This window comes from Indicator indicator, chromosome 9 (assembly GCF_027791375.1).
Source record: "Indicator indicator isolate 239-I01 chromosome 9, UM_Iind_1.1, whole genome shotgun sequence".
Taxonomy (NCBI): domain Eukaryota; kingdom Metazoa; phylum Chordata; class Aves; order Piciformes; family Indicatoridae; genus Indicator; species Indicator indicator.
In genome coordinates this window covers 32,623,924-32,647,826 of record NC_072018.1, presented here as the reverse complement: position 1 = coordinate 32,647,826, position 23,903 = coordinate 32,623,924, and the positions used below count along the sequence as shown (strand labels likewise).

At 41.7% G+C, this 23,903-nt stretch overlaps 1 protein-coding gene across 1 annotated transcript in view; it reads right to left on the bottom strand.

The window, feature by feature from the left end:
• PKHD1 (PKHD1 ciliary IPT domain containing fibrocystin/polyductin) overlaps positions 1–23,903 on the bottom strand; it is a 249,974-nt gene that overhangs the window by 108,900 nt on the left and 117,171 nt on the right. Inside the window, 5 exon segments of the mRNA XM_054383383.1 lie at positions 4,795–4,982; positions 5,474–5,651; positions 17,473–17,721; positions 20,144–20,229; positions 20,232–20,271. Of these exon segments, the coding sequence (XP_054239358.1) occupies positions 4,795–4,982; positions 5,474–5,651; positions 17,473–17,721; positions 20,144–20,229; positions 20,232–20,271 (741 nt within the window).

Below are 23,903 nucleotides of genomic sequence, written 5' to 3'. Positions count from 1 at the left end.
TGAATGAAGGTGACTCCTCACAAAATGTAGTTATAAGGCTCCAGGCTTTAGTTGTATAAAACCTTTATAAAGCTCATCAATTTTCTGTTTTATTACAGTTCTTCCTGAATGTTTGGGCTGAGGATCATAAATATAGGCCTTCCTGACTATACTCCTCGTCACTTTCTTCTGGTTCAGGGCTCCTTGAGCAAGCATGAAGGAGGAGCAACTTAGTCTTTTATCAGCTTTGCAGAGATGAGAATTTTGTCAGGGGATATTAGGAAGGGCTGAAACGAAGATAAATGGATCAAATAGCCTGACTTACAAATAACAAGCTACTCCACATTATTTAACATCAATTGGGCTAACATACATCACAGGGAAATCAAGACTGCTAGACAGCACAGTCAACACAAGGAGATACATCTCTAGAACCTAAAGAACCTGGGATAGGATATTTTGTCATTCTCTACCAGGCTTTTTTATAGGATATATCCAGGAATCTGAGACTTTGCAGTGAGGAGGAGAGATGCAAAAGAAAGAAAAAAAAATAGATATCGGCTGATGGACACAGGTTCTTATTTACACAGGTTATTTTTTTTTTTTTTGCAGAGGCAGAGGTGGAGGCATGAAATTCCTCCTGTAGAGATTACATAGTTGAAAGACCATCCCTGAAAGGATTATAAAGTCATCTGATCATTTTATTTCTGTAACTACTACATTCTCTGGTCTCACTGCTGCCAGGCCAGCAGGACAGGAGCTCATCTGCCAGAAGGAGATTGTCTTTTTCCTTTGTGTCCATTACAAAAGGCACCTCTTTGCTAAGAACTAAGATTTCATTTCATGGAGGCCACTGAGCAGACCACATCTGAAACAACTGATACAGGGTGAGTTTTATGCAGGTGGAAGAAAAGACTCATGTCTGCACAACCAGTCCTCTGTAACATATTAACTCCATTCTTTAGGTACTTCATCAAAGATTCTCCTTTATCCCTGAGCAATAAGGCTGCAGAAAATATCTTTCTTTGTTTTCTGTATTTTAATATTAGAAACAAACATTCTTAAAGGTCTGGGTTTATTTCTCCCATACAAAGTAATTAGAGGAACCCACAGAGTGTAATGGAAGTGAGATCATTCTTCAGGAATTTAGAAAAGACAATATGTATAATCAAATTATTTTATTTTTCTTTTCTTAGGAACTGTGGAAACTGTAAACCTGCTTCTGACACAGCAGTAATGTGAGGTTGAGCCTCAGGCCCTCTTAACAACTCACACATGAGTAGCTCGAGCAAAGTCAGCAGGATGACCTGTCTCCATAAAAGTTGTGTCTACTGCAAAATGTATTTGAAGTAAATAAAAAGTTTGATAATCCTTTCAGTGATGTTTTCAATAATATTTGTGGCCAGCACTTCAATTTTAGAAAAAAAAAAAAAAAAAAGCCTGGAGAAATCTGGAGATGAAGCAAGACAACACTTTTTTTTTTTTTCATTCCAAAATAAAGTGGTCTAAATGTTTCAAAAGTGAACAAAAAAACCCCAAAACAAACAAAAAAAAAAAAAACAAGGAAAAAAAAAACCAAAAAGCAAATATCTCTCTGGTTTTTAGCCAATTCCAATATTGCCCAGAGACCTTAACCAAGGAGCAGTACCATGCTGTGGCACCATATGCTCATATTTGTAACAGACTTAAAAAGATCATAATATCATTGTAATTTAGACAGGATATTTCTCCTAAAAATATCCCAAACATCCCAGTGTGGCATTTCTTTCCACCTTTCTTCTTAAAACAAGATTTCTTATTTCTTTTTTTATTTCTTTTTTTTTGATTCAGCATAGCCATGTCATGTTAGGATCATTCTTTTGAAACACAGCTGAGCCACAACCCACAGTATTTTGGAGAGCCATCCAGCAGGCTCAGGGCCCTTCAGTGACCTTTGAGAAACACTTCTCTCAGGACATGGGGTGCCTCAGAGAAAATCAGGATGATGCTACCAAGACTGAATAATGTCAAAGCAAAGTTGATGGTGTAGAAATGACTGGCACAGGATGCCTCAAGCTTCCTTATTTCCTTTCCACCCAGCATCCAACAGAAACATGGGATTATCTGTCCTTCAATGTCAATGGTCTGAAAAGATGCTTTTCACAGGGACTGGTGGGTTGGTTAACAGGGTTTGGTCTGTGTAGGTAGCAGTGAGTATCTTTGTTAACAGGATCACTGCTTAGGTAGCCCACATAGCAGAAACGTTCCCCATTACAATTATTTCTCTCCATTCAGCATCCCCTGCATTGTCCCATGCCCAAGACTAATTTACAAAACTCCAAGTGTGCAAAGCATCAGGGCAACTTAACTCCTCCAATGCCCTCCATACAGTATATTTTCTTGCCTTTTGTGTTGGGCAGACCTTTTTTTCTCCCTCAAAGACAAACAAACACTTGACTGACGCAAGGCAGTTTTGGATGGAAGGGAACATGGGGAAAGCCTGAGCCTGACACAAATTGGTCAGGCTGGCCAAGGTGCCTTCATTCAGCTGCTCACTTCGTTTGAATAACAATATCATCTCAGTCATGGGGTTTTCCCCTCCCCTTCTCCCTCTTTTTCTCCCCTATGCAGGCCTGAGCAAGAAAAAAAAAAAAGGCTGTGTGAATCCAGGAGCCTGCTTGTGAATGAGCTGGCATCTGATACGTATTTACTGACGTTAATTTTGGATGTAATGCACCCCTGCCACTTCCCCACAGTTTGCCCTAAAAGGCTTTTCGACGGGCACAAAAGCAGAGGGTCAAAAGTAAGTTGACCCCTGCCAGAATGTACAATTATTGGAAACAGGCGGTACACCAGCAGCTGTCGAAACCCCACCGGGGCGGCCAAGCGCTTCCAAAAGTCGGAGGATGACTAATACGCCGGAGCCCTCTCCCCCTCCGCCCTGCAAGAGCTGCCTACTTTCTGCAGGAAGACTTATGGCCCTCCCGAGCAGCTGCAATAATTGTCTTCCCATTGTCCCCCGGCCCTCCCTCTGCCACCCCCTACAAGCGCCCATTGTGGGTGTGGAGTCAAGTTATTATCTGCTTGGGCTGATGCTGTTTGCGCCCAGCTGCCTGACTGCTGACACACGAGCGTGAAGAGGGGGGACCCGCGTCTGCGAGACGGGGCTGCGACATACCAGACCTTTTACATAAGTCAAACAGGAACAAATGACTCTTTATCAGCCCCTTCTCCCTTTGAAGTGGCGGCTGCTTATAGGCCCTTACAGCTTTTCCTCTTTAGCCCGAGCAAACATCCTCCTTTTGATATGCTACATGCTCATTATCTCTGCCCCATTTAATGATTTTTGATTGAAGGGTGGCAGCGCAGTTGCCAAGAGGGTAGTTAAAGAGGCTCCACGCAGGCAGGAGGACAAGAAAGGCTTTCCTTGTGCAGCAGCCTAAATTTGGAGTTTCTTAACAGTGTGTTCTTGTTCTTAGCAGCAGATAAGGGCTGAGCGTGAAATTCTTAATTAAGCAGTAAATAGAGAGTGGGGTGTCAGCAGATGCAGCCTGTAGCCATGGAGACCAAGTCAGATGAAGGAGGGAGCTGAGACAACGCCGGCCCCAGGCTCGAGCATGACTGACAGCTGAAGAATCCGACAAAGCTTGTAAACGGGATTAATTAGTTGGCTAATTATTTCATATACTCAAATGTAAATATAAATAATAAACAAATAATTTAAAAACTCAGGCTTGCGGAGTTAGGCAGGAACACATTCTGAAGGCCAGACCTTCAAAGTGTTGTCCTCTCCAGGTCAATGAGTGGCCTGGTAGGTTTTTAAGGCCAGAAGGGACTATTGTGGCAGCCTTCCCTGACCTCCTATAGAGTCTGAATCTCGCCTCATGAGGTTTCTAATGGCTTCATGTAGAGCTGGAGCACATTTCTCTGAAAAGACATCCGAGCATCATCTAAGGACCTTGAGTGATGGAAAGTCCACCACATGCCATGGGTCTGCTCTGATGGCTAATTATTGTCGCCCTCTCATCCTGCACAGAGATGAGGAGAGAAATTAAGTGGCACACCAGAGCTACGAATCTACTCCGTTTGTTTCAGACTTTTGCCCTACCTACAGCATTAGATATTAGGTACCCAACATTGAATTATTGATCAAACTGCTATTAAAGTCCTTGCAGAAAATGTTCATAGCATGAATTATATATGTTAGGTGTTTTCACAGATTTCCCCTCATGTACTTTGAATGATTGTTTCTTTCTGTATTAAAATGAGAAACAACCATGAGTTCTTCCTATGATAAAAATCAGGATGGCAGGAAGGTAAGAGAAGGACAAGAAAGTATCTGTGATGCAAGAGTGACATATGCTGTCCAGATTACTTTTTCCCAGTGTTTCCAAGATTGTCATCTCCCTTATTTTCAACAGCATTAAAAGGACCAAGGTGTCATCTTCAGATCTTTCCCAAGCTGTCCTCTTTATGAAATTGCAGTTCAGGATATGCAAACTGAAAAAGAGTTGAATTTTATATTTGAAAGAACAAGTTTACACTGTTAGTAAACTGAAATGTTCAAAATATTTTTCCTCTTTCTCTAGATACAGAACACTCTAACAGGATGTGTGGAGAGGTTGTGGAGTCTTCTTCTGCAAAGACTTTCAAAATCTGCCTGGATGCATTCCTGTGTGATCCACCCTAGGTGATGTGCATGTATTTGCCTTTTTGAAGGACTTCTCACTTATTGAAAGATGGCCTGATGTCTAAGGCCTTATGTAGGTTTAAACTTGAAAGGTATCAGCTCTGCCACCATTCTTGAACAAAAAGGTACACTTCATCCTTTACCCAGTCTGCTTCCTGAGTCTGGTGTCAAGATACCAGTCACAGCTCCTATGACATCCATACGAAGGCAATGATTGGAGTAGCTGCCCAGTCCTTGTCCCACAGGACACCACAACCTCAGAATGGCCAGGAAGATCCTTGTGTTCCGACAGCAAGTAATTCCCGGTCGTGGAGTTGCTAAATGTCACTTAATGCTAGAGGAAAGGGAACCAAAATAAGCCTGTCTGTAATTAGAGCTCCATGGAGTGCAGTATAAAGGGATAGAGGGGATGGTGCTTCTCACAGACAACACATTCTTTTGCACAATGCATGTTGGCAACATGGAAAAGTGATGGAAAATTAAGTAGAAGGTCACAGTGAATTCACATAAAATCAAATCCCCTCATCAATTTTAACAGGTGCAGAGGAACAATTCTTTAAAAAATGCTTTAAGGCAGTACAAATTTTGTTGATTCCTAAGCACCACAATGAATTTTCATCTAAGATGTCCAAAATCATCTTTCTGCTTCAAGTTACTACTGAGAGCTTCAGGGACTAGGTCATTATACCTAAGCCCTGCCTCAAAGTACAGAGAGATTTTCTCAATGCACTTAACACTTTTCCTCTCTCTGTTCACCCAGGAAGGTGAAAGCATGATTATCTCTTCCAAAGACAACTCTGAAACAATAAAAAGTTCCCATGTTACCTGGAGTTACTTGTTGACCAAAGGGTTGTCAAATGTCAAAGTGTAAGTCTCTTTATCCGAGAGGAGAACCATCCAGCCATAGAGGTCTGATAAAGTATCAGGTACATAATTGACTGTGGTTGTCTTATTCCTACTGTCAGTCACAGTTAAATTATAGGGAATGCTTGGAGCCTTTTTTCTGAAGAAATAAAAAAAAAGAAATATAATCATATTTCTTCACTGAGCTCTGTCATTTTGCAACCTTTACACTTCTGGGTTTATTTGAATTACAGTAACCTATGCTGGCTCTCCTTCAGAATGTGACTTAATTGTGTACTTCCCTACAAATATAGTAAGAAATGATCTCTGCCTGAAGTGCTGTAAAAAGAGAGACAGAAGGTGGAGGAAAAAAGGCACAGAGGAGCAAAGCTTGTGCCAGAGCAGAGCAATGACAACAGCCAGGGTACCAGTTCCTACACCATCAGAGTATTTCCTCATCCATCAGGCTCATAAGCCTCCGGTTCAACTTTTCATCTTCATCTGCGTGAAATTTGATAGATTTTTCTGATTAGTCACTGACATTTGAGTGGCCAACAGTTTCATCAAGGCTGAAGGTGCAAAACTCACATATAATTCATAAAGCTGCTCTGTGTCCAGATCAGCATCAGAACGAAGCTGGCACTGCTGCAGCCTAGTAAAAGCCTGGGAGAACTTCTAGTACTTCAGTTCTACTGAGCATCCAAATGAGAATTTAAAATTCTTTTTCACTGGAACTTTGCACTCATCATTTCTGTCCAATGTAGTCAAAGAAAAAAAAAAAGCCTCACTGAACTCATCAACAGTAGCAATGATATCGTTCCTGGGCATAAACCCTTTAGAGGTACAACCTCTGGAGGCATTGCTCAACTGAGCATAGGAAATAATACAGTGAAGCTGGGATGGGTATAATCACCCACCTTGAATTGCCCTCCAGGGACAAGCTCTGTCTTTTTCCTGCACATAGACTTTCAATTGTGCTAAACTGATCTTGATTATTTGGGCATTTGGCCAAAACATTCTCTTACTGCTATGATTACTGTTTCCCTTAGATGGAAAGGAAGACATAGAGCAATGCTCTGCTTTCAGGAACTGCTTTCTTGAAGGCAAAGAACTACCTGAAGGAAAAGATACAGCTGAAATACAGCTAACCCTTCTGAGGTTCAACCATGGAACATCTTCATGTCTGGCTGACCAGGGACAAATGATCACAAGCCATTTGTTCAGAACAAAGGTCCTACCCCCAGTCTTCAGCATCATGAATTACTACAATAGCTCTTGAAAATGATGGAAAGCATGGCTGAAACTATCATCTTCTTATCTATGCTGTGTTACTGCTTCACACATGGAATGCCACTGAGAAGGTCATCTCTTTTTCTAGAGGCAACAAGGAGCATCAAGCCCCTCCACAGGAGGTCAGATGTGAGGTGGTCTAAAATATTCTCTGAAGCTGATGTTTCTCCATGGCCTAAATGAAAGTGAGTGACAAGACTTCCATAGTAAAAAATTGAAATTTGATTTAAAAAATTGGGAAGAAATTGGCTAAGAACTTTCTCCATGTCACCTTACTGCACACATATGCAAAGACTGCCTAAGCTTGTCTGAGAATTTGATGCATCCCATATCTTCTCAGTAGCAACTGCCACAGATTATTCCACGCCCTGAGGATGACAGCAGTTGGCACATGGTTGACTGTGTCACAAAGATTGAGGAGGAGCTCTAATGGAATTATTAGCAGAGGTCTTACCCCATCAGCTCTAGCATCTCCCATTCCTGGCCCTGCCAAGAGTGGACAGGCTTACAAAGAAAATTGGTGTTGCAGCTGCACAACTGCAACTCACAAGTTTTTTCCTACTTCTTTGATTCTCCACATTATACATGGTGAATTTCTAGGGATACACATCTCAGGACCACAGATCTAATCCTCAGCTGAGCAGAAAGGTCGCTGGCTTGCCAAGGCACTCTGGGGCCATGATTCTGCCATGAAGAGGAATGCAGCAGATTTATACATGAATCAAGTGCTGCTGCAAGGTGAGTTGTCAGTTTCACCTTTAGTCCACTTTGTCAGTTTTGGCATTTGAGCTGACCATAAGCTCAAAAAAACCTCTTCTTCTATGCATCTCTAAAATGGTATTTCTAAATATTTGAGTATTACCCTACAACTAGACATCTCAGCATATTACCCAACCCTTCAGACTGGATATAGCTTACTTACCCAAGACAGACAGTGCTAAAACTCATGTCATCCTGCAATTTGCCTGTTTGTACTCGAATTTTTGGTTGGTTTTCCCCTTGCTGCTTTGCAGACAAGACATAATTACAACAGCAGTCAACATGGAAGAGGTTTCCCTGCAGATTAATTTTTTTTTTGTTTGTTTGTTTTTCTCTTTTAAAATCACTTCTGGTTTTGTTTTGTTATTCTGGTGGCTGTCACTTTGGCATCAGTTCTGGTTTTGTTTTGTTATTCTGGTGGCTGTCAGTTTGGCAAAGGACTTTCTGGTTATACAGAAACACTCAGCTGAGAAACAGTGATGGGAAACAGGAGAAGTGTGAATCAGCAAAGAATCACTCAACCAGAAGATATTGGCAGACCAATGAAACTGACTGGAAGGAGTTTATAAGGCTTAAACAGCTTTTGTACTACTAATAAGCCTCCTCTTACAGGCATTAACTGGACCAGGATATTAGGCTGCTAATTAAGCAAGCAAATGACTACAAGCACATCACTACCAGAGTCATCAGCACCTGCACAGGTATTCAGGAGAACTTTTCGAGCAGCAGAAGCACACCACACATAATGTGGTGCAACGTTATCCTCTCCTGCACGTGAGAAAAGTGCTTTACTGGGTTACAAAGGTACACAATGCCACAGCAAGTGACAAAGACTCATGTCCACCCTCTGTGCAAACTAAGTCCATGTGGTTTTGCTCATTACTCATTTCAGTTTTCATTGCTGGAGAAGTCTGGTGATATATCTTGAATCCCTTTTCTCAGGGACTTCTTTGCAGTGCTGCCAAGAAGTTGTAAAGACAGAGAAGAAAAGCTGGAAGGGGTAATCCTACTGAGATATAGGGAGGAATACATGTCATCTCTTTATCTGTCAGGGGGTTAGGTGGCAATTCCAATCTAGCCATATAGTTTTAGATTAGACATTAGGAAGAAATTCTTCCCTGTGAGGGTGGCGAGACACTGGAACAGGTTGCCCAGAGAACTTGTGGATGACCCATTCCTGGAAGTGTTCAAGGAGGTCAGGTGGGATGGGGCTCTGAACAATGTGATCTAGTGGAAGCTGTCCCTCCCTGTGAGACAGGGGTTGGACTAGAGGATCTTTAATACCCCTTTCAACTCAAACCACTCTATGATTCTATGACTCACTAAGTAGTGAATGTGAATTCATTAGCCAGTGAGTCACAGATTGTGAATCCAACTGTGTTGGACACCAATACAGATCAGAGGTTATAAAAGCACCCCAAATATATATCTTAAACTAGACAGATAACTTCCAGATGGTTGTTAAGTGAAATATGTCTTTCCTAGTATAGCTACAAGTCCTCACTCCCTAGACTTCAAAGACAGGATAGACTTCTGGATGATTCAGACATACTTTCTTCTTCAGTTAATTGTTCTCAGTCTTTGGGGTCATAGAATCATAGAGTCATCTGGGCTGGAAAAAGACCTTTAAGATCATCAAGTCCAACTGTTGCAGAGATAGATACAGGGAGCCTTCACTGTAAAATCTTTGTTTTGAAAATGCCATTTTTTTCATGTTGGAAAGCCTTTCTGAAGAAGAAGGCTTTGAATTCTTTCATACCACAATAGTCTGGATTCCCTGACCTTCACCTTGAAGTTTCTTTTTTATCCAGGAAGGAAAGGAAGCAGCAGACACCTTGTGGCCTGAAATTTCTGGCCTTTCCTTGACCTAGAATACCTTGTCCTCGACTTTTAGGTACCTTGCTCATTATGTTGCCACCCACAAACATATACCCTACTCCTGACAGAGTGCCAGCCAGCTAAACCAAATACTTGGGAAACCTGAAAAACTTTGTAGCTCTGTGTAGAGGTTAACTTGTACAGGACAACCATGAGCCTGAGAGCTTTTTCCCCTTGAAAGGATGTCAGTGTGCTTGTTTTATTCACCTATATGCCAAAGGAGGCACCAGAAATGGAAGTGCTCTGCTAATAGAATTACCAGCCACAATTAGCACCATTTCTGTTTGCTCTAAATAGCCAGTGATTTCACTGTGCCCTAAATAGCCACCAATCTACCTCTCCTTAATGTTAATGGAGCAGAGTAGCTCTCACACACACGAGTATTTCTAATTCAGAGGATCTGAGGGAGCCGGCACACATCATTAACACAGAGAGCTTCATTACCAGAGGAAAGAGCCTTCCTCTCAACTTCCCCTGGCTTTATTTGAAAGAAACTAGGAGGCAATTGTCTTAATGCAAAATTAACCCTCACTTTAAACTGCTGGAAGCCTTTACAAACTGTAAGGGAAGAAAAGAGGGAAAAAAAAAAAAAGGATGACTCATTGAAAAGGCTACATTTTGATATTGAAGCAGGTTTCAATTAAGCAGCAATCTGCTTTAGAAATATGGCAGGATTACTGGATAGGACTTTACAGTCTGAGTCACAATTTGCCAATTGTGACTGCAAAAAACCTCTTCTGCAATTTAGCTCAAGTGCATTATGCAGAGCTGCTCAACATAGATGGGCCACAAAGGATTTATTAAACCAATCAGCAGTGTTGAGAAGAACAAATATTACCTCTCATGTTTATGTTTATCATTAACTTACTTATCCTAAGGGTCCATATTTGCGTGTATGAAGGCAGGCACTGTGTTGAGATCTAAATGCTTTCTGTTTGATACATTTGGGTAATAATCCACTCTGATTATCCCTCTTTTAAAACAGGAAACACTACAACATCACATTTCAAATGGGACACCAAATGTTTGTATCAACAGTCCAATTTATTATTAACCAAATGGAGGCTAAATCCAAATTATGGCCATTTCAAACACTTCACAGGTTTGATGCTGATCCCAAACCCAGTTTGTTTTCTTTTAACTGCCAAGAATTAAGACTTTTCAGTTGGTTTCAGTAAGTGTGTGTATCTTTGTTGGGAGACCAAGGACATGATTCAGATCTGCCTTGTGTTATGAACCCTTACTGCCAGCAAGTTTTTGCAGGCTCAGACCTTTTGAAAATAACTACATCTTTGCCCCTGATCCTGAGTATCCACAATGAGATAGGCCTTCTAAATGCAAATCACAGAATGGCCTAGATTGGAAGGGACCTTAGAGATCATCTACTCTAACACCCTGCCATTGGCAGGGATGCCTCTCAACTAGACTCAGCTGCTCAAGGCCTCATCCAGCCTGACCTTGAACACCCCCAGGGAGGGGGCATCCACAACCTCACTGGATAACCACTTCCAGAACCTCACCACCCTTGTACTGAAGAACTTCTTCCTAAAGTCCAGTCTAACCCTACTCTCCCTCAGTTTAAAACCATTCCCCCTTGACCTGCTGCTAGACACCCTTATGAAAAGTCCCTCTCCAGCCATCCTGTAGGATCCCTTCAGGTATTGGAGCATAGATATGACTGAGATAGTCTCCCAGGAGCAGAGAGGATTGTGACTGACAAGCTAAAATGGCTTCATTTAAAGCACCTTTTCACTTAGCTACCCCTGGCTTCCTAATCTCGTTTCTGTTCTAAAATCAGGCTGGTAATTTAAGGAAAAATATAATCAGATACAAATTCTGAGCTGGGAGGTGGATGGTAAGCAGAGTTCAAACATCTCTGCAGTGCAAACACAGCAAAGATCTGCAGAGAACCATTTTGTCAGGCTCCACTTACCCCACATCTGGATGCAAGTACTCTGGACATGTTTTTGCTGTACTTCCATTGCTCACTTGCAGTCCTTTACCAATTAATATGAATTTTAGGACTAATAATACAATGGTCATGACAGTGAGTTGCAGCTGGCATATCTGGCTTGGGTCAATCACAGTCTCACAGTATATCAGAGTTTGGAAGGGATCTCAAGAGATCATCAGGTCCAACCCCCCTGCCAGAGCAGCATCACTTAGGGTAGTCTGCACAGGAATGCATCCAGGTGGGGTTGGAAAGTCTCCAGAGAAGGAGACTCCACAACCCCCCTGGGCAGCCTGTTCCAGGGCTCTGTCACCCTCACTGCAAAGAAGTTTCTCCTCATATTGAGGTGAAATCTTCTGTGTTCTAGTTTGAACCCATTGTTCCTTGGCTTATCACTGTGAACCAATGAAAAGTGCCTGGCCCCCTCCTCCTGACACCCACCCCTCAGATATTGATAGACATTGATCAGATCCCCTCTCAGTGTTCTCTTCTCCAGACTAAACAGCCCCAGGGCTCTCAGTCTCTCTTCATAGGGGAGATGCTCAAGTCCCCTATTCATCCTTGTGGTTCTCTGTTGGTTTCATACAACAGGAAGTATCCATACAACAGGAAGTATCCAACAGGCTCCTCACAAGCAAATATATGGTAAGGATAGAAAATGTTGCCTCAGTCGTAAATGTATCTCCTTGCAACCAGAAACACCCTAGACAATGATCAAGCTGAGGGGGGAAGGCTTGTGAAAACATCTTGTGTCATATAATCATAAGCCTGTGCAGGATCTCTGCCAATATCCCAGGCTGCAGTGAAAAGAAGTCCTCCACTGGGAACCTAATTTTTTCTTGGCTGCTTTGGTAGGATGGCTTAGATGCCAGAAATACAGACTCACAGAACACTTGGGGTTGTAAGGGACCTTTAAATATTTAGTCCAACCTCCCTGAAGTAAGTAGGGACATTTTCAACTAGATGAGGCTGCTCAGGGTACTGTCCAAACTGACCTGTAATGTTTCCAGGGACGGGGTATCTACCACCTCTGTGGGCTAACAGGAAGATTTGAATCTCTGAAGTTTGGCTGATGTGTTGGTTAAGTGAACAGTCAACTGACAATGATTTCATATTTGCCTTCTACATTTTGCCACCAGAGCCCTGGGAGGGCTGGGCAATGAGGCCTAATGAGTGTGTAAGCTGCGCTCGGTGTGAATAATCATGTACACAGACCACAGCTGGAATACTGTGTCCAGTTTTGGGCTCCCCCAATTCAAGAGAGACAGGGATCTGCTGGAAAGAGTCCAATGGAAAGCCATGAGGATGATTGTGGGACTTGAACATCTCTTCTATGAAGAAAGACTGAGAGAACTGGGGCTGTTGAGTCTTGAGAAGAGACGGATGAGAGGGGATCTTATTAGCATCTATAAATATCTGAGGGTTGGGTGTTCAGGATGAAGGTGCCAGGCTCTTTTTAGTGATGCCCAGTAGTAGGACAAGGAACAATGGGTACAAGCTAGAACACAGGAGGTTCCACCTCAAAATGAGGAGAAACTTATTTATGGTGAGGGTGTCAGAGCACTGCAACAGGCTGCCCAGGGGGGCTGTGGAGTCTCCCTCTCTGGAGATATTCAAGACCTGCCTGGAAGCATTTCTGTGCATCCTTCCCAGGTGATCCTGTTTTGGCAGGGGGTTTGCACACTGATCTCTAGAGGTCTTTTCCAACCCTCAACAACCTGTGATCCTCTGATACATGATCAGAGAGCAACTGAGCATGTACACTTTGGGAGAGGAAGTATGACTGTGAGGGTGTTTCACAGCAGGCGGGTGCTCATAGGAAGGCTCCACAGTAAGTAAACATCAACGGAAAACCAAAACTAGAGTAACCATTTTAACTTTCCTCAAGACTCAAAGACAGGGAGGTAGGGGGTCTGCTATTCTTTTCACACTAACCCAGCAGCAGCAGCGGCTGGGTTTGCAGCAACTGAATGCATGCACTACAGGAGAGGATATTAGACCAGATTTAAGAATTAAGGCTATAAAGAAGAAAGTTAATCTTTCCCTCTGCAGCAGACTAGAGAAGAGGGAAGCAATAAAAGACTTGAACTACAAGAGTGGTGCTGAGCACATCCCAGGCTTCTGCAGTGATAAGGGGAAAGCAAATGAAAAGGAACAAGAGGCAAACTTCCTTCTGGTGCACGCAGCTGCAATGCGTTTGGAGTCCCCTTCGCCGCGAGGTGCTGCCCGACTGCAGATTATTCTAATGCTCTCCTCTTGTGAAAAATTATGCATAATGTGAAGAAACTTTTAAAGTCACTTAATCATGTTATGACAATTTATTTTTTCTCCCAATGAAAACTTGTTTTAATATGAATAGAGATTCATATTTTCATGATAATGTAGGGAGCGCTGGCATTTGGAGCAGCCATATCTAGCCTGCAGCCATGCTGCGCCGTGCCATGGCATAAGCTGTTTCTTCAGACTGCTCAATATCTTGCTCACATATAAATTTATAAAGACTTTTATAAGCTTCAATTACATCTTTGAAAGGCATAAAAGCCCTCTTTAAAGGGTTCTTAAGTGACACATTAGTTTAGCTTTCAACTGGACTTCACAAAGAAGGCTTTTGCTGCAGCAGTGCAGGATTGGAAATGGACCTCCATTTTCCTGGAAGTTGTTGGATGAAGAAGTTCAGGACAGAGACAAGAAATGCCCAAGATATTCATTGTTGTTGGTGGTTTTGTTTGATCTGTTGGGTTTGTTTTTTTGTTTTGTATTTGGGCTTGGGGTTTTGTTGGGCTTTTTTCTGTGGTTTTTTGTTTGGTTGGTTTGGTTTTTTTAAAGGCTTCCAGATTTTTCTTTTAACAAATTCTTTACAGTGAGGGTAGTGAGACACTCAACACGTTGCCTAGGGAGGTCATTGATGCCCCCTGTCTAAAGGTGTTCAAGGCCAGTTTGGATGAGACCTTGAGCAACCTGTTCTAGAGGAACATGTCCCTGTCCATGGCGAGAGGGTTGGAACTAGGTAATCTTTATGGTCCTTCCAACCCAAACCATTCTATGAACCTATGAAAAGTTTTCTTTCTTTTCTTTTTTTTTTAATTTTCAAACACATATGTCAGGGTGACAAAGGCTCCAGTACACTACATAAATTCTGATCAATTAAACACCACAAAGAGTCAACTCTCCGCTTCGTAACTTAAGCAATTCAAATGATCCCAGACATGCTTTTAACTTGCAACAGCCAGCCGTATTCTAGACAGCTCTCAGGAAAGGGGGTCTTTGTAAAAGGTAGTACTGATGCAACTTCCCTGATGTTTTGGAGGCTGAGAAGTTCAATAACATGACCTTGGCCAAGCCTTGTCAGTTGCCCTTGGGGTCAGGAAATAAGCCTGAGGTTGCTGGAATAGAAGATATACCAGGACACAACTTCCAAAATGCATTACTTGGCTCAGCCTTTAAGATTTTTGGAGCTAGAGTCCATTCCTGAAACTCAGAGGAAGCAGTCTCAAGCCCCTCATGTTTCTTATTGAGCACAGAGAGTGCACCATTGTAGATCATGAGAGATCACAGGAGATGAGAGCTTTGCTTCTATTGCCTGAAACCTTCTCCTTGGACAGAATGCTTTCATATCAAAATATGGATTCTCTCTGTGCCCTCATTTTGGCCAGATGATCAGCAAATGTGGGTTCAGTGCTTAAGGCTTGGGATTGGAGGACTATAATCTGTTTTTCACTCCTGGTTTTGATAGCACCCCTGTTTTTACTGGCTGGAGGGCTTACCACAAGTAGTAAGAAGAAGTAGAAAGATGGAAATCTGATTGCATAATCCAGGGCCTGGTAGAACACAACAGAAAGATTTCTTTCAGAGAGATTTTTAGTTCTTTGCTAATTAGAAACTAAAGAAAGCCAAGCAACAGTATTTCACTTTCTTACTGAGATTAGATTAATCCAATAGACTGTACTGTTAAGACATTTTTTCTGTCAACCACCTGTATTTATTTTCTCTGCTCAACTTCTGCCAACTGTCATAGTCATGTTTTGTTCTATTAACCCTAAACTATTCCCTTTTTCTTATGAATACACTTCAAGTACATCTGGACAAAATTCACCCTTTCTTCTGCTTCTCCTATCCCCTCATTCTCTAGTTATGCTGTGGATATTTTATTAATTGACTTTCATCCTCCATCCCTTTCAACTCCGTATTTCCCCAGCCCTGTTCCTCTACAAGGCCTATTTTGGACCAGACCCTCCCTGACTCATCAACCTTAGCTGGCTGTGTGTTGATAGTCTTTCATCTTAACACAGTGGTGATTTGGCTGGCAGGAGCTACTAAGGAGAGAGGATCTGGAATCAGCATAGAGAGGATACTCAGTGTCTCTCAGGTCACTCTGTTAAGTACATAGTCCTCAAGAGGACAGGCTACCAGCTAGCTTTTGCTATTCAGACTGCTAGTATCTTTGCTGTAAGTTGATTCCCATCTCTGGCAGATGAATAATAAAGAGGCAAAGTAAGAGTCCTTGAAATAGAAGACTAATTGAAAAAGTATTCTGATTAATCTAAAACTCTTAAGCAGCTTACTGGGAAGATAACGTTAAATAAGGGCTCAACCATTCCCAGAGTTACCAGAAATGGTGCAGATTAATTCTTATTTGTACTCACTCCTTAACCACCTTTGGAGGCAAAGAGAAACAAAGTGCACTGAATACATTAACTATCATGAATTATTAACAGGTACATTGTGAGAGTACTCTAAAGGCCTCAAATCACACTGCAGGCAACGTGAGAAGTTCCATCCACCCACAAAACATTGACCCAAAGATCTGGTGCTCTATGTAATCAAGGTAAACACAGACTAGAAAGGGAATTGATTTGCCTAAGACCTCACAGTCCAGAAAAAAAAACACCTAGCACAACTGTATTTTGTCTTCTGCCCAATATGCTTTTTGTTAAATCAGAAGTATTCTCAGCTCTTAATTTATTGCAGACTTTTCTTTTCATTATGAGAAACAGTAATCAGATGCAAAGCCTGCAGGTACCCCAGAGTCTTATGGTTTTCTCCTTCAATGGAACATTTGATTATTATTATGTTTTTTCCTACTTGGGAAGGGTTTTATTTTTCCTCCTCCTTCTAAATCATGAATTATAAGACATGCATGAATTATTAATAGCCCTCTGACAGAGCACTTCAGGATTTCTGCCTGTGTACTACTAACCTGAAACAACAAAAAAATAGATAAAGGTTCAGACTTGTAGTTCAAAAAGAAAGTGAAATGTTGAGCAGGGCACTGGGAAGGGAAGATGATCTTGGGAAGAAAAGCAGGCATGGTGGTAAGAACACTAAGAACCTTTTTCACACCTCCACTCTGCCTTTTTTTTTTTTTTTTTTTTAAGCCAGGAATTCACAGGTGTCCTCCCTGGGTAGCAGAAGTGGTGAGTAATACTTGGCTGAATAGTATTTCTCCACTGGATCAGCTGCCAGCTGCCCAAAGGTAGGAAGAAATACAGCTTGGGGACCCAAGTACAGCAAAAGGACTGAGCTGGGACAACAAGTGGGAGCTGTATAACCATCAAAGCTGATGGAAAAGAACTGTCTGTATCCTAGGACTGGGTTATTACAAAGGTGGGATATGAAGCAGTGCTAGTAGGGGTTATGGATAGGATGCTAGGGTGAGAAGGATATGCAGCTGGCTGAGAACATCTGAGAAAAATTAAATATGGTGAGGTCATATCTTAATTAGTAAATAAAATAGCCAAAAACTGTCCTCTGGCCTGGAGGCCAACTGGCATAGATAATTCACAGAGCCTTCCATGTAATTAAATTCCTTCCCAAACATGATTCCTACACACAAACTGCAGGTTGAGAATGGTCCCTCTGCTATCTCTCAAATCACACCTGAGAACATGCAGTGAGAGCGTGCAGCCAGAACAAAACCAATGCCAGAGACCATGTAGACAACAACATGGACTAAGGAATGCCAGTGTGCAGGCTTTGGACCTAGTTTGGGACCCAGCAGAGAGGCAGGAGCTCTGGGACTTCATTCAGACCCAGCAGTTCTCTTAGTATAAAACTTACTAAGCAACACCCATGCCAACTTTTTGAAAGTGGAATGGCTACTTACAAATGAAGAGACAGATGGTGGAAAACAAGGTCAGTGCCACAAACACTGCCACCAGAAGCTTGACTGAAGCTGGCACTGGCTGTGCATGATACTGGAAGGATATCTGTGGAAGGGAGGAGATGACTTCCTTTCTGTCCCATGATAGAGCTGTCAAGAGCCTCAAGAATAGCAGGGTGAGGAAAAGGGAAGGACATGTGGAAAGGTGAGTTGATGAAGGTCAAATGTTCAGCTCTCACTGTAAACCCACCTGGGGGAAACAAGCAGCATTTCAGAAACAGAGACTGGCCTCTTCAAGTAATAGGCCTGAAAACATCTCTGGAGAAAAAGAGATTAGCTTCATTTTACCTCTGCTTGGGGAAAATGTCGGCTGAGCCAGCAAGAAGAGGAGATTTGGGAAATTAAATAAAAGAGTAGAGATGGTTGTAGGAACTGCCATTGCCATTCCAAGGCCAGGTCCAACCTGGGCAGCACCCTGTTTTGACAGGTCTTGTGGTTACAGACTCCTCTGATCTAGCTGCTGCTCCTGGTCTCACCAGCATCTCTTCAGTGAACCCAAACATTTCTTCACAAGTCCCACTGCCAAATGCTACAGTCCCCAGCACAGTGATTCTTATAGACCCTTTCTGCCTTGTTAATGAAGTAAATTCTTTGGAGATAAGAACTGTTTATGTGTGTAAATATACTTGTGTGCATATGTACAGCACCTGGCACAGTAAAGCCTTGGCTGAAAAGTGTGGCTGGAGGATCTTCTCATGACTGTAATGCAGATGGCTACTAATGGAGCACTGTTTGTGAAGACTAAACCCCAAGGAGTTTTTGAACACATTAATATTTCCAGAAGTGTCATAAAATCATTGCTTCATGAATCAGAACAAGTCAGCTTTTGCATGAGTGTTGATGCCCCACATTGGTCATTGTTTGGCTACCCTACCTTGAGTTACAGCCTCCCTGAGTCAGATTTTACCGTTCCTCCTGTCCTTTGATCTCACTTTTTCTCTATTATTTTGTTATTGCAGGGCAGTATTCATTTATATATAAAAATATGTTTAAGAGGTAATTGCAGCTGGAACATTCTTCACAGAGCCTTTGGGTACCTCTTCAAAGCTCAAGAAGATGCTTAGTTTACACATTATCTTAGGCAAATTCACCCAAGGTTTAGGCTGGCCTGAGGCAGAAGCTTGGTGAAATTCTGCAAGGTTTTGTTATAGCTATTAAAGAAATCATCACTCCTGAAATTTTACCTCCAACAATGAAGAAACAGAAACAAGTCAGTGTACAAAAACTCCTTCCACTTAGAAAATGAGATCAGTGCAAAAAGAAAGAACACCTTTGCCTTAGAAACTTGGTGGCTTCAGCTAAGTGATGAAGCTATTTCCAAGAGGGACTGGAGAGAAGTTGCAATCTCAGCCTGTGCAGAGCAAAACAGATAAAATGTCTAGAACATCCCACCAGCAATGGCAGCAAACTGCACACACTAAAGAGGGTGAATATTGCTGAGGACCTGGATGAAGGCACGGAGTGCACCCTCAGCATACCTGCTGGTAAGCTGTTCTGCAGAGAAGGACATAGGAATACTGGTGGACAACAAGCTCACCATGAGCTAGAGCACTGCAGCAGGCTGCCAGAGAGGTTGTGGAGTCTTCTCTGGAGACTTTTAAAACCTGTTTGGACATGTTCCTGTGGAACCTGATATAGTCTTCCCTGCATTAGCAATGGGGCTGAACTTGATGATCTCCAGAGGTCCCTTCCAACCTCTACCATCCCATGATTCTATGAGGACTGATAATTACACTTATCTGTACAATTCTAGCTCAGGGATTTCCCCAGCTCACCTGAGCTGCACACCAAGCACAGCATTTATCTTTCATCTACATATCACCATCATATACCTCATTTCCTCAAGGGGAAAAAGCTATTACAGAGTGATGGGGATTAGAAGGGTCCTCTGGAGATCATCTAGTTCAGCCTCCCTGCTATAGCACAGATACACCTAGATCAGACTACACAACCTCTCTGGGCAGGCTACTGGAGTGCTCTACCATTCTCAAGGCAAAGAAGTTTCTCCTTGCGTTCAAATGAAACCTTCTGCGTTCTTGTTTGTGCCCTTTGCTCTTGTCTTATCACAGCACTACTGAGAAGAGTTTGGCCCCACCTGCTTGAACACTCCTCAACCTCCCCCCCCCCCCGTTTAGATATTGATAATCATTGCTAAGATCCCATCTCAGTCTGCTCTTCTCCAGGGTAAACATCCTCATGTCTTTCAGGCTTTCCTCATATGAAAGAGACGCTCCAGTCCCATCATCACCTTCATAATTATCCATCTGTCTCAGCTGGGGAAGTGAAACAGAGAGAATGACTTTTTGAAAACTCTGAAGACAGTGAAACCAAAGGAAAGCAGGAATACAAATACCTTAAAACCTAGCTCTTGATAATTCACCTATAGCAAATATAGTGACAAGATCACAGAAGCAAAACTGGACTAGTACTCTTCCTCATATACGTTTTTTTGGTTTTTTTTTTTTTTTTTTTTTTTTTTTTTTTTTTGTGGGATCCAGCTGAAGTATCTATCAGTGGCTGTCTGTGGAAACTATGAACATCTAAATATCTCAATCTGAAATGGCAAGAAGGTAGGGACTGTGGAAACCCTGATAAGTGTGACTCAAACTGTCCTTGCCCTTGATGACAGCCAGAACAAGTCCTGATCACTGTGCAAGTGATTGCATCAAAGTTCCTGAAAGCTGTGTTAGAGATGAGATGAGTAGCTGGTATCTTCTGGGAGTATTTAGTCTTGGCCCTAACCTGCAATGAAGAAATTAAGAGCGCAGAGAAATATATCAATCTCCAAGCCTAATAAGCACAGGATGTAGTGGCTGGGCCTCAAGGACGTGACTGCATTCAAGGCCAAGGCTGTGGGGCAATATACCCTGTCTGAAGGACAGATCTAAGCTATTGCTTTGCAAATTCTGACATCTGCTTAATTCCCCATTTGCACTAAATGATAGTAACACATTCAGGGCAGTGATCTCTTGCTTGCTTTGTCCAAGCTGTTGGACAGAAGTTAAGGCTGGACATTTAAAGGGAAAGGAAATGGCACATTCCCTGGGAAGAAAGAATCCACCTGGAATGTACAGGCAGCAGATTGCTTTTCATTACCTTCTCTTGTCCAGCAGGCAGGAAATTTTCCTGCTCTACAAAGTTAATCATCCTAATTTACGTTCTAAGAAAAACCTGACTGCCAAGATTCAAAACCCTTTTGTGTGACTAGGACTAGGATGAAGCATTTAAGCTAGGCTTTCTCCAAAGCTCTGGCTGACTACAGAGTCTATCAGAACAAGAAGTATATCAGTGAGGCAGGAGAAAACATAACACATGAAAAGGAAGAGCAAAACCCACAATGGACAAACTAGATTTTGTGGTGATTGTAGGTCATGACACAGGGGAGGTATACATCTCTCCAACAATTTATCATGAAGACTGGTTTGGAAGAAGGATGTACTCAGAGGTAGTGGGTAGCCTGGAGGAAAAAAGGCTGGCAGGAACGTGTGATGCTGTTTCCAAGGCCAGTAAACACTTTTGTAGAACGACTCTCAAAAGCCTTATAGAGAATCAGCCGAGAAATCCACCCTCTGTGAAAACATCCTCTTTAATTGAAGAAGTGGAATGAAATGGGCTTTTATAGTTTATCACTTCAAAGAGATGGTGCTATCTTTAGTCTCACTAAGACACAGCAGCTCCACCCTCTTTTTGAGTCAGAAGCCAAAACACTTGGGGTGTTGGTCTTGGTCCTTGGGCCATTTTCTTCCAACTCACTTCTGGTAGCCAATCAGTCAGAAATCTAGTGTTATTTTGCTTACATTTGCCTGTTCTTCCATATCACATCCATTTATTTCACTATTTTCTAGTTTAATGATTTTATTTAAATAAATAGTAAATAGGAGAAGAGCATGAGATGCCAATTCCTTCCTAGTGTGTGTCATCTCTCTCAGATCCTCTGCTGTTTCAGGAAGACATACTTTTCCTCAACTGGCTCCACAAAGGCAATGAGTTGCTCTATGAAAGTATGGTAGAGGCTTGATGAATGCCTTGGAAAGCTTTTCCCTTATCTTTTACAGGCCCTGGTTCTAGCCTTGCAACTGATATTTTAATTGATCAAAGCCCAAATTTTTCAATGCCCTAATATATCCAGAAAACAATCTTGTCTTAAAGCACCTGTTTCAAAAACTGGGCTAGGAAAGAGGAACATCCAGGATTCCCATTAAATTAATGTCATAAAGTTTTAATTGATATTAAAGAGACATCATTATTAAAGGGAGAATTACATAAATTAAGATGTAAATTATGACAAGGAGGCTCTTATCATGAGATAATCAAAGATAATCACCCCCCTGGGGTACTGCAAGAAACAAGGCACAGCTGAGCGCCTCTAAATCTCTTAACAAGTACAACATCGGAGTCCTTCCATGGATCCTTCAAAGGAAAAACAAAGATATCCACCCTTTGGTGTCCCAGAGAAATTCACTGTGTCATTGGAATGCTGCAAGGTTGGACTGGTGAGGCATATTTTAATAGAACCACTACAGAGGTTTCTTTCTGTAGGCTTCTATGGAAAACTCATTTAAAACTTTTTTTCCTGCCAGTCAGAAAGAAAATTAATTTCAAAAACAACAATAGAAACCTCAGCAGGGCAAAAAAAAAGCCCTCAGAATTATGAACAAGCAGCTGTGGCCAGTTATAACTAAAATTTCATTGTTATCCATGTTATTAATCTGTTAACAACCTGGTAGCACCCAAAGGACTTTGTCCAGCTGCCTAAAGAAATAATGGAAGAAGATCATATCTGTAGCATAAATAAAAATGTTACATTTTGACAGCATTTTTCATTCTCAAGTAAATAAGTAGTACTCTTGTGTTGCAGATGGACCAATGATGCTAAAAGAAGGCAGAGGAAACCAAAATATTACCTGGGATAGAAATAAAATCTGTCCTACCCCCTCATCATTCTCAAACCACTAAACTAAACCCAGTTGTGTATGGTTAAACAGTGTCTCTTTCTTATAACAAAAAGTATATAGGAATTTGCTGTTAGAAATCCTATTTTAAACATAAATTAGGATTTCTCTCCAAAATTCAGGTTTTGTGAAACCCCAAGATGTTTAGGAGACCATGTCAGCCTTGGAGAAAAACACAAGTAGAGAAAAAAATGAACAGATCTTATTAAAATCCTTCAGCTCATAAGAGAGGCTTTTCATTTTGAATGCTCTTTTGTGAAGAATATACATGAATGTGCTTTATAATCTAGAATCATAGTATGGTTTGGGTTGGAAGGGACCTCTGAAGGTCATCTAGTCCTCTTGAGTCTGGCTGGAAGAAGCTGGTACCTTGATTGTGTGTCCCTGATTTTATCCTGGTTTCGCTCTATCCTTGAGTCAGTCTTAAAAAAAAACCAAACCTGTTCTCAAGCCAGGCAAGAAAGGTTGGCCAAGCAATAGAAACAAACATCAGAAGTGCAGTATTGCTATACTTCTTCACATGCAGGTAAGAAAAAAGTCTGTGGAAAACTTTTTACCCTTATAAAATCCTTTCTAAATTAGTAAGATGATATCATGAAAAAAAACTTCTCCTTCCTAATATCAAGTGATGGAAGAGGAAATTACCTTAAATTGTGCTAGGTGGGGTTTAGATTGGATATTAGGAAAAATGTCTTTACTGAATGAGTGGTCACACACTGAAACAGGTTGCCCAGGGAGGTGGTGGAGTCACCATCCCTGGAGGTGTTCAAAAAACCTGCAGATGTGGCACTTTGGGACATGGTTTAATGGCCATGGTGGTGTTGGGTTGAGGATTGGACTCGATGATCTCAGAGGTCTTTTCCAACCAAAAAAATTCTATTCTGTGATACTGTAAACTACTCACTTTATTGATTTACATCTCAATCTGTACCTTTCTCATATGTCCCAAAACAAATACAGCAAAAGGAAACAAGATCAGCATGAAAAATTGAGACTACCTAAAGGTCAGAAGAAGACAGAGAACTACATCTTCAGGATATGTCAGTGGCTGCACAACTACACAGAGCTGTGGTTTTGGATTATTTTACCAGGCTAAGTGAACAACCATGAGAAGAGATGCTGTAATTTATTGTCACTTAATATGTCTTCATGCTGAAGTCATGGAGTGGCATCTTTTATATTATTGCAAGAGGTGGAAAATAAGTGAGTATATAGTCTACCTAGCTTTAAATTAGGAGTTTGGTATTTACAGAGTCTGTAGCAAGTGGGTTATGTGTGTTATATACAGTGAATTGGGAGCTTTTGTACCCTAAGGAAAAAACCTGCTCATACCTCCTTCATTTGGACAGCAGTCAAACCTAGTTGGTTTTGGATAGTGTCCATAAATCAGTGTTTTCCTGTACACATCTGGGCATGATCCCT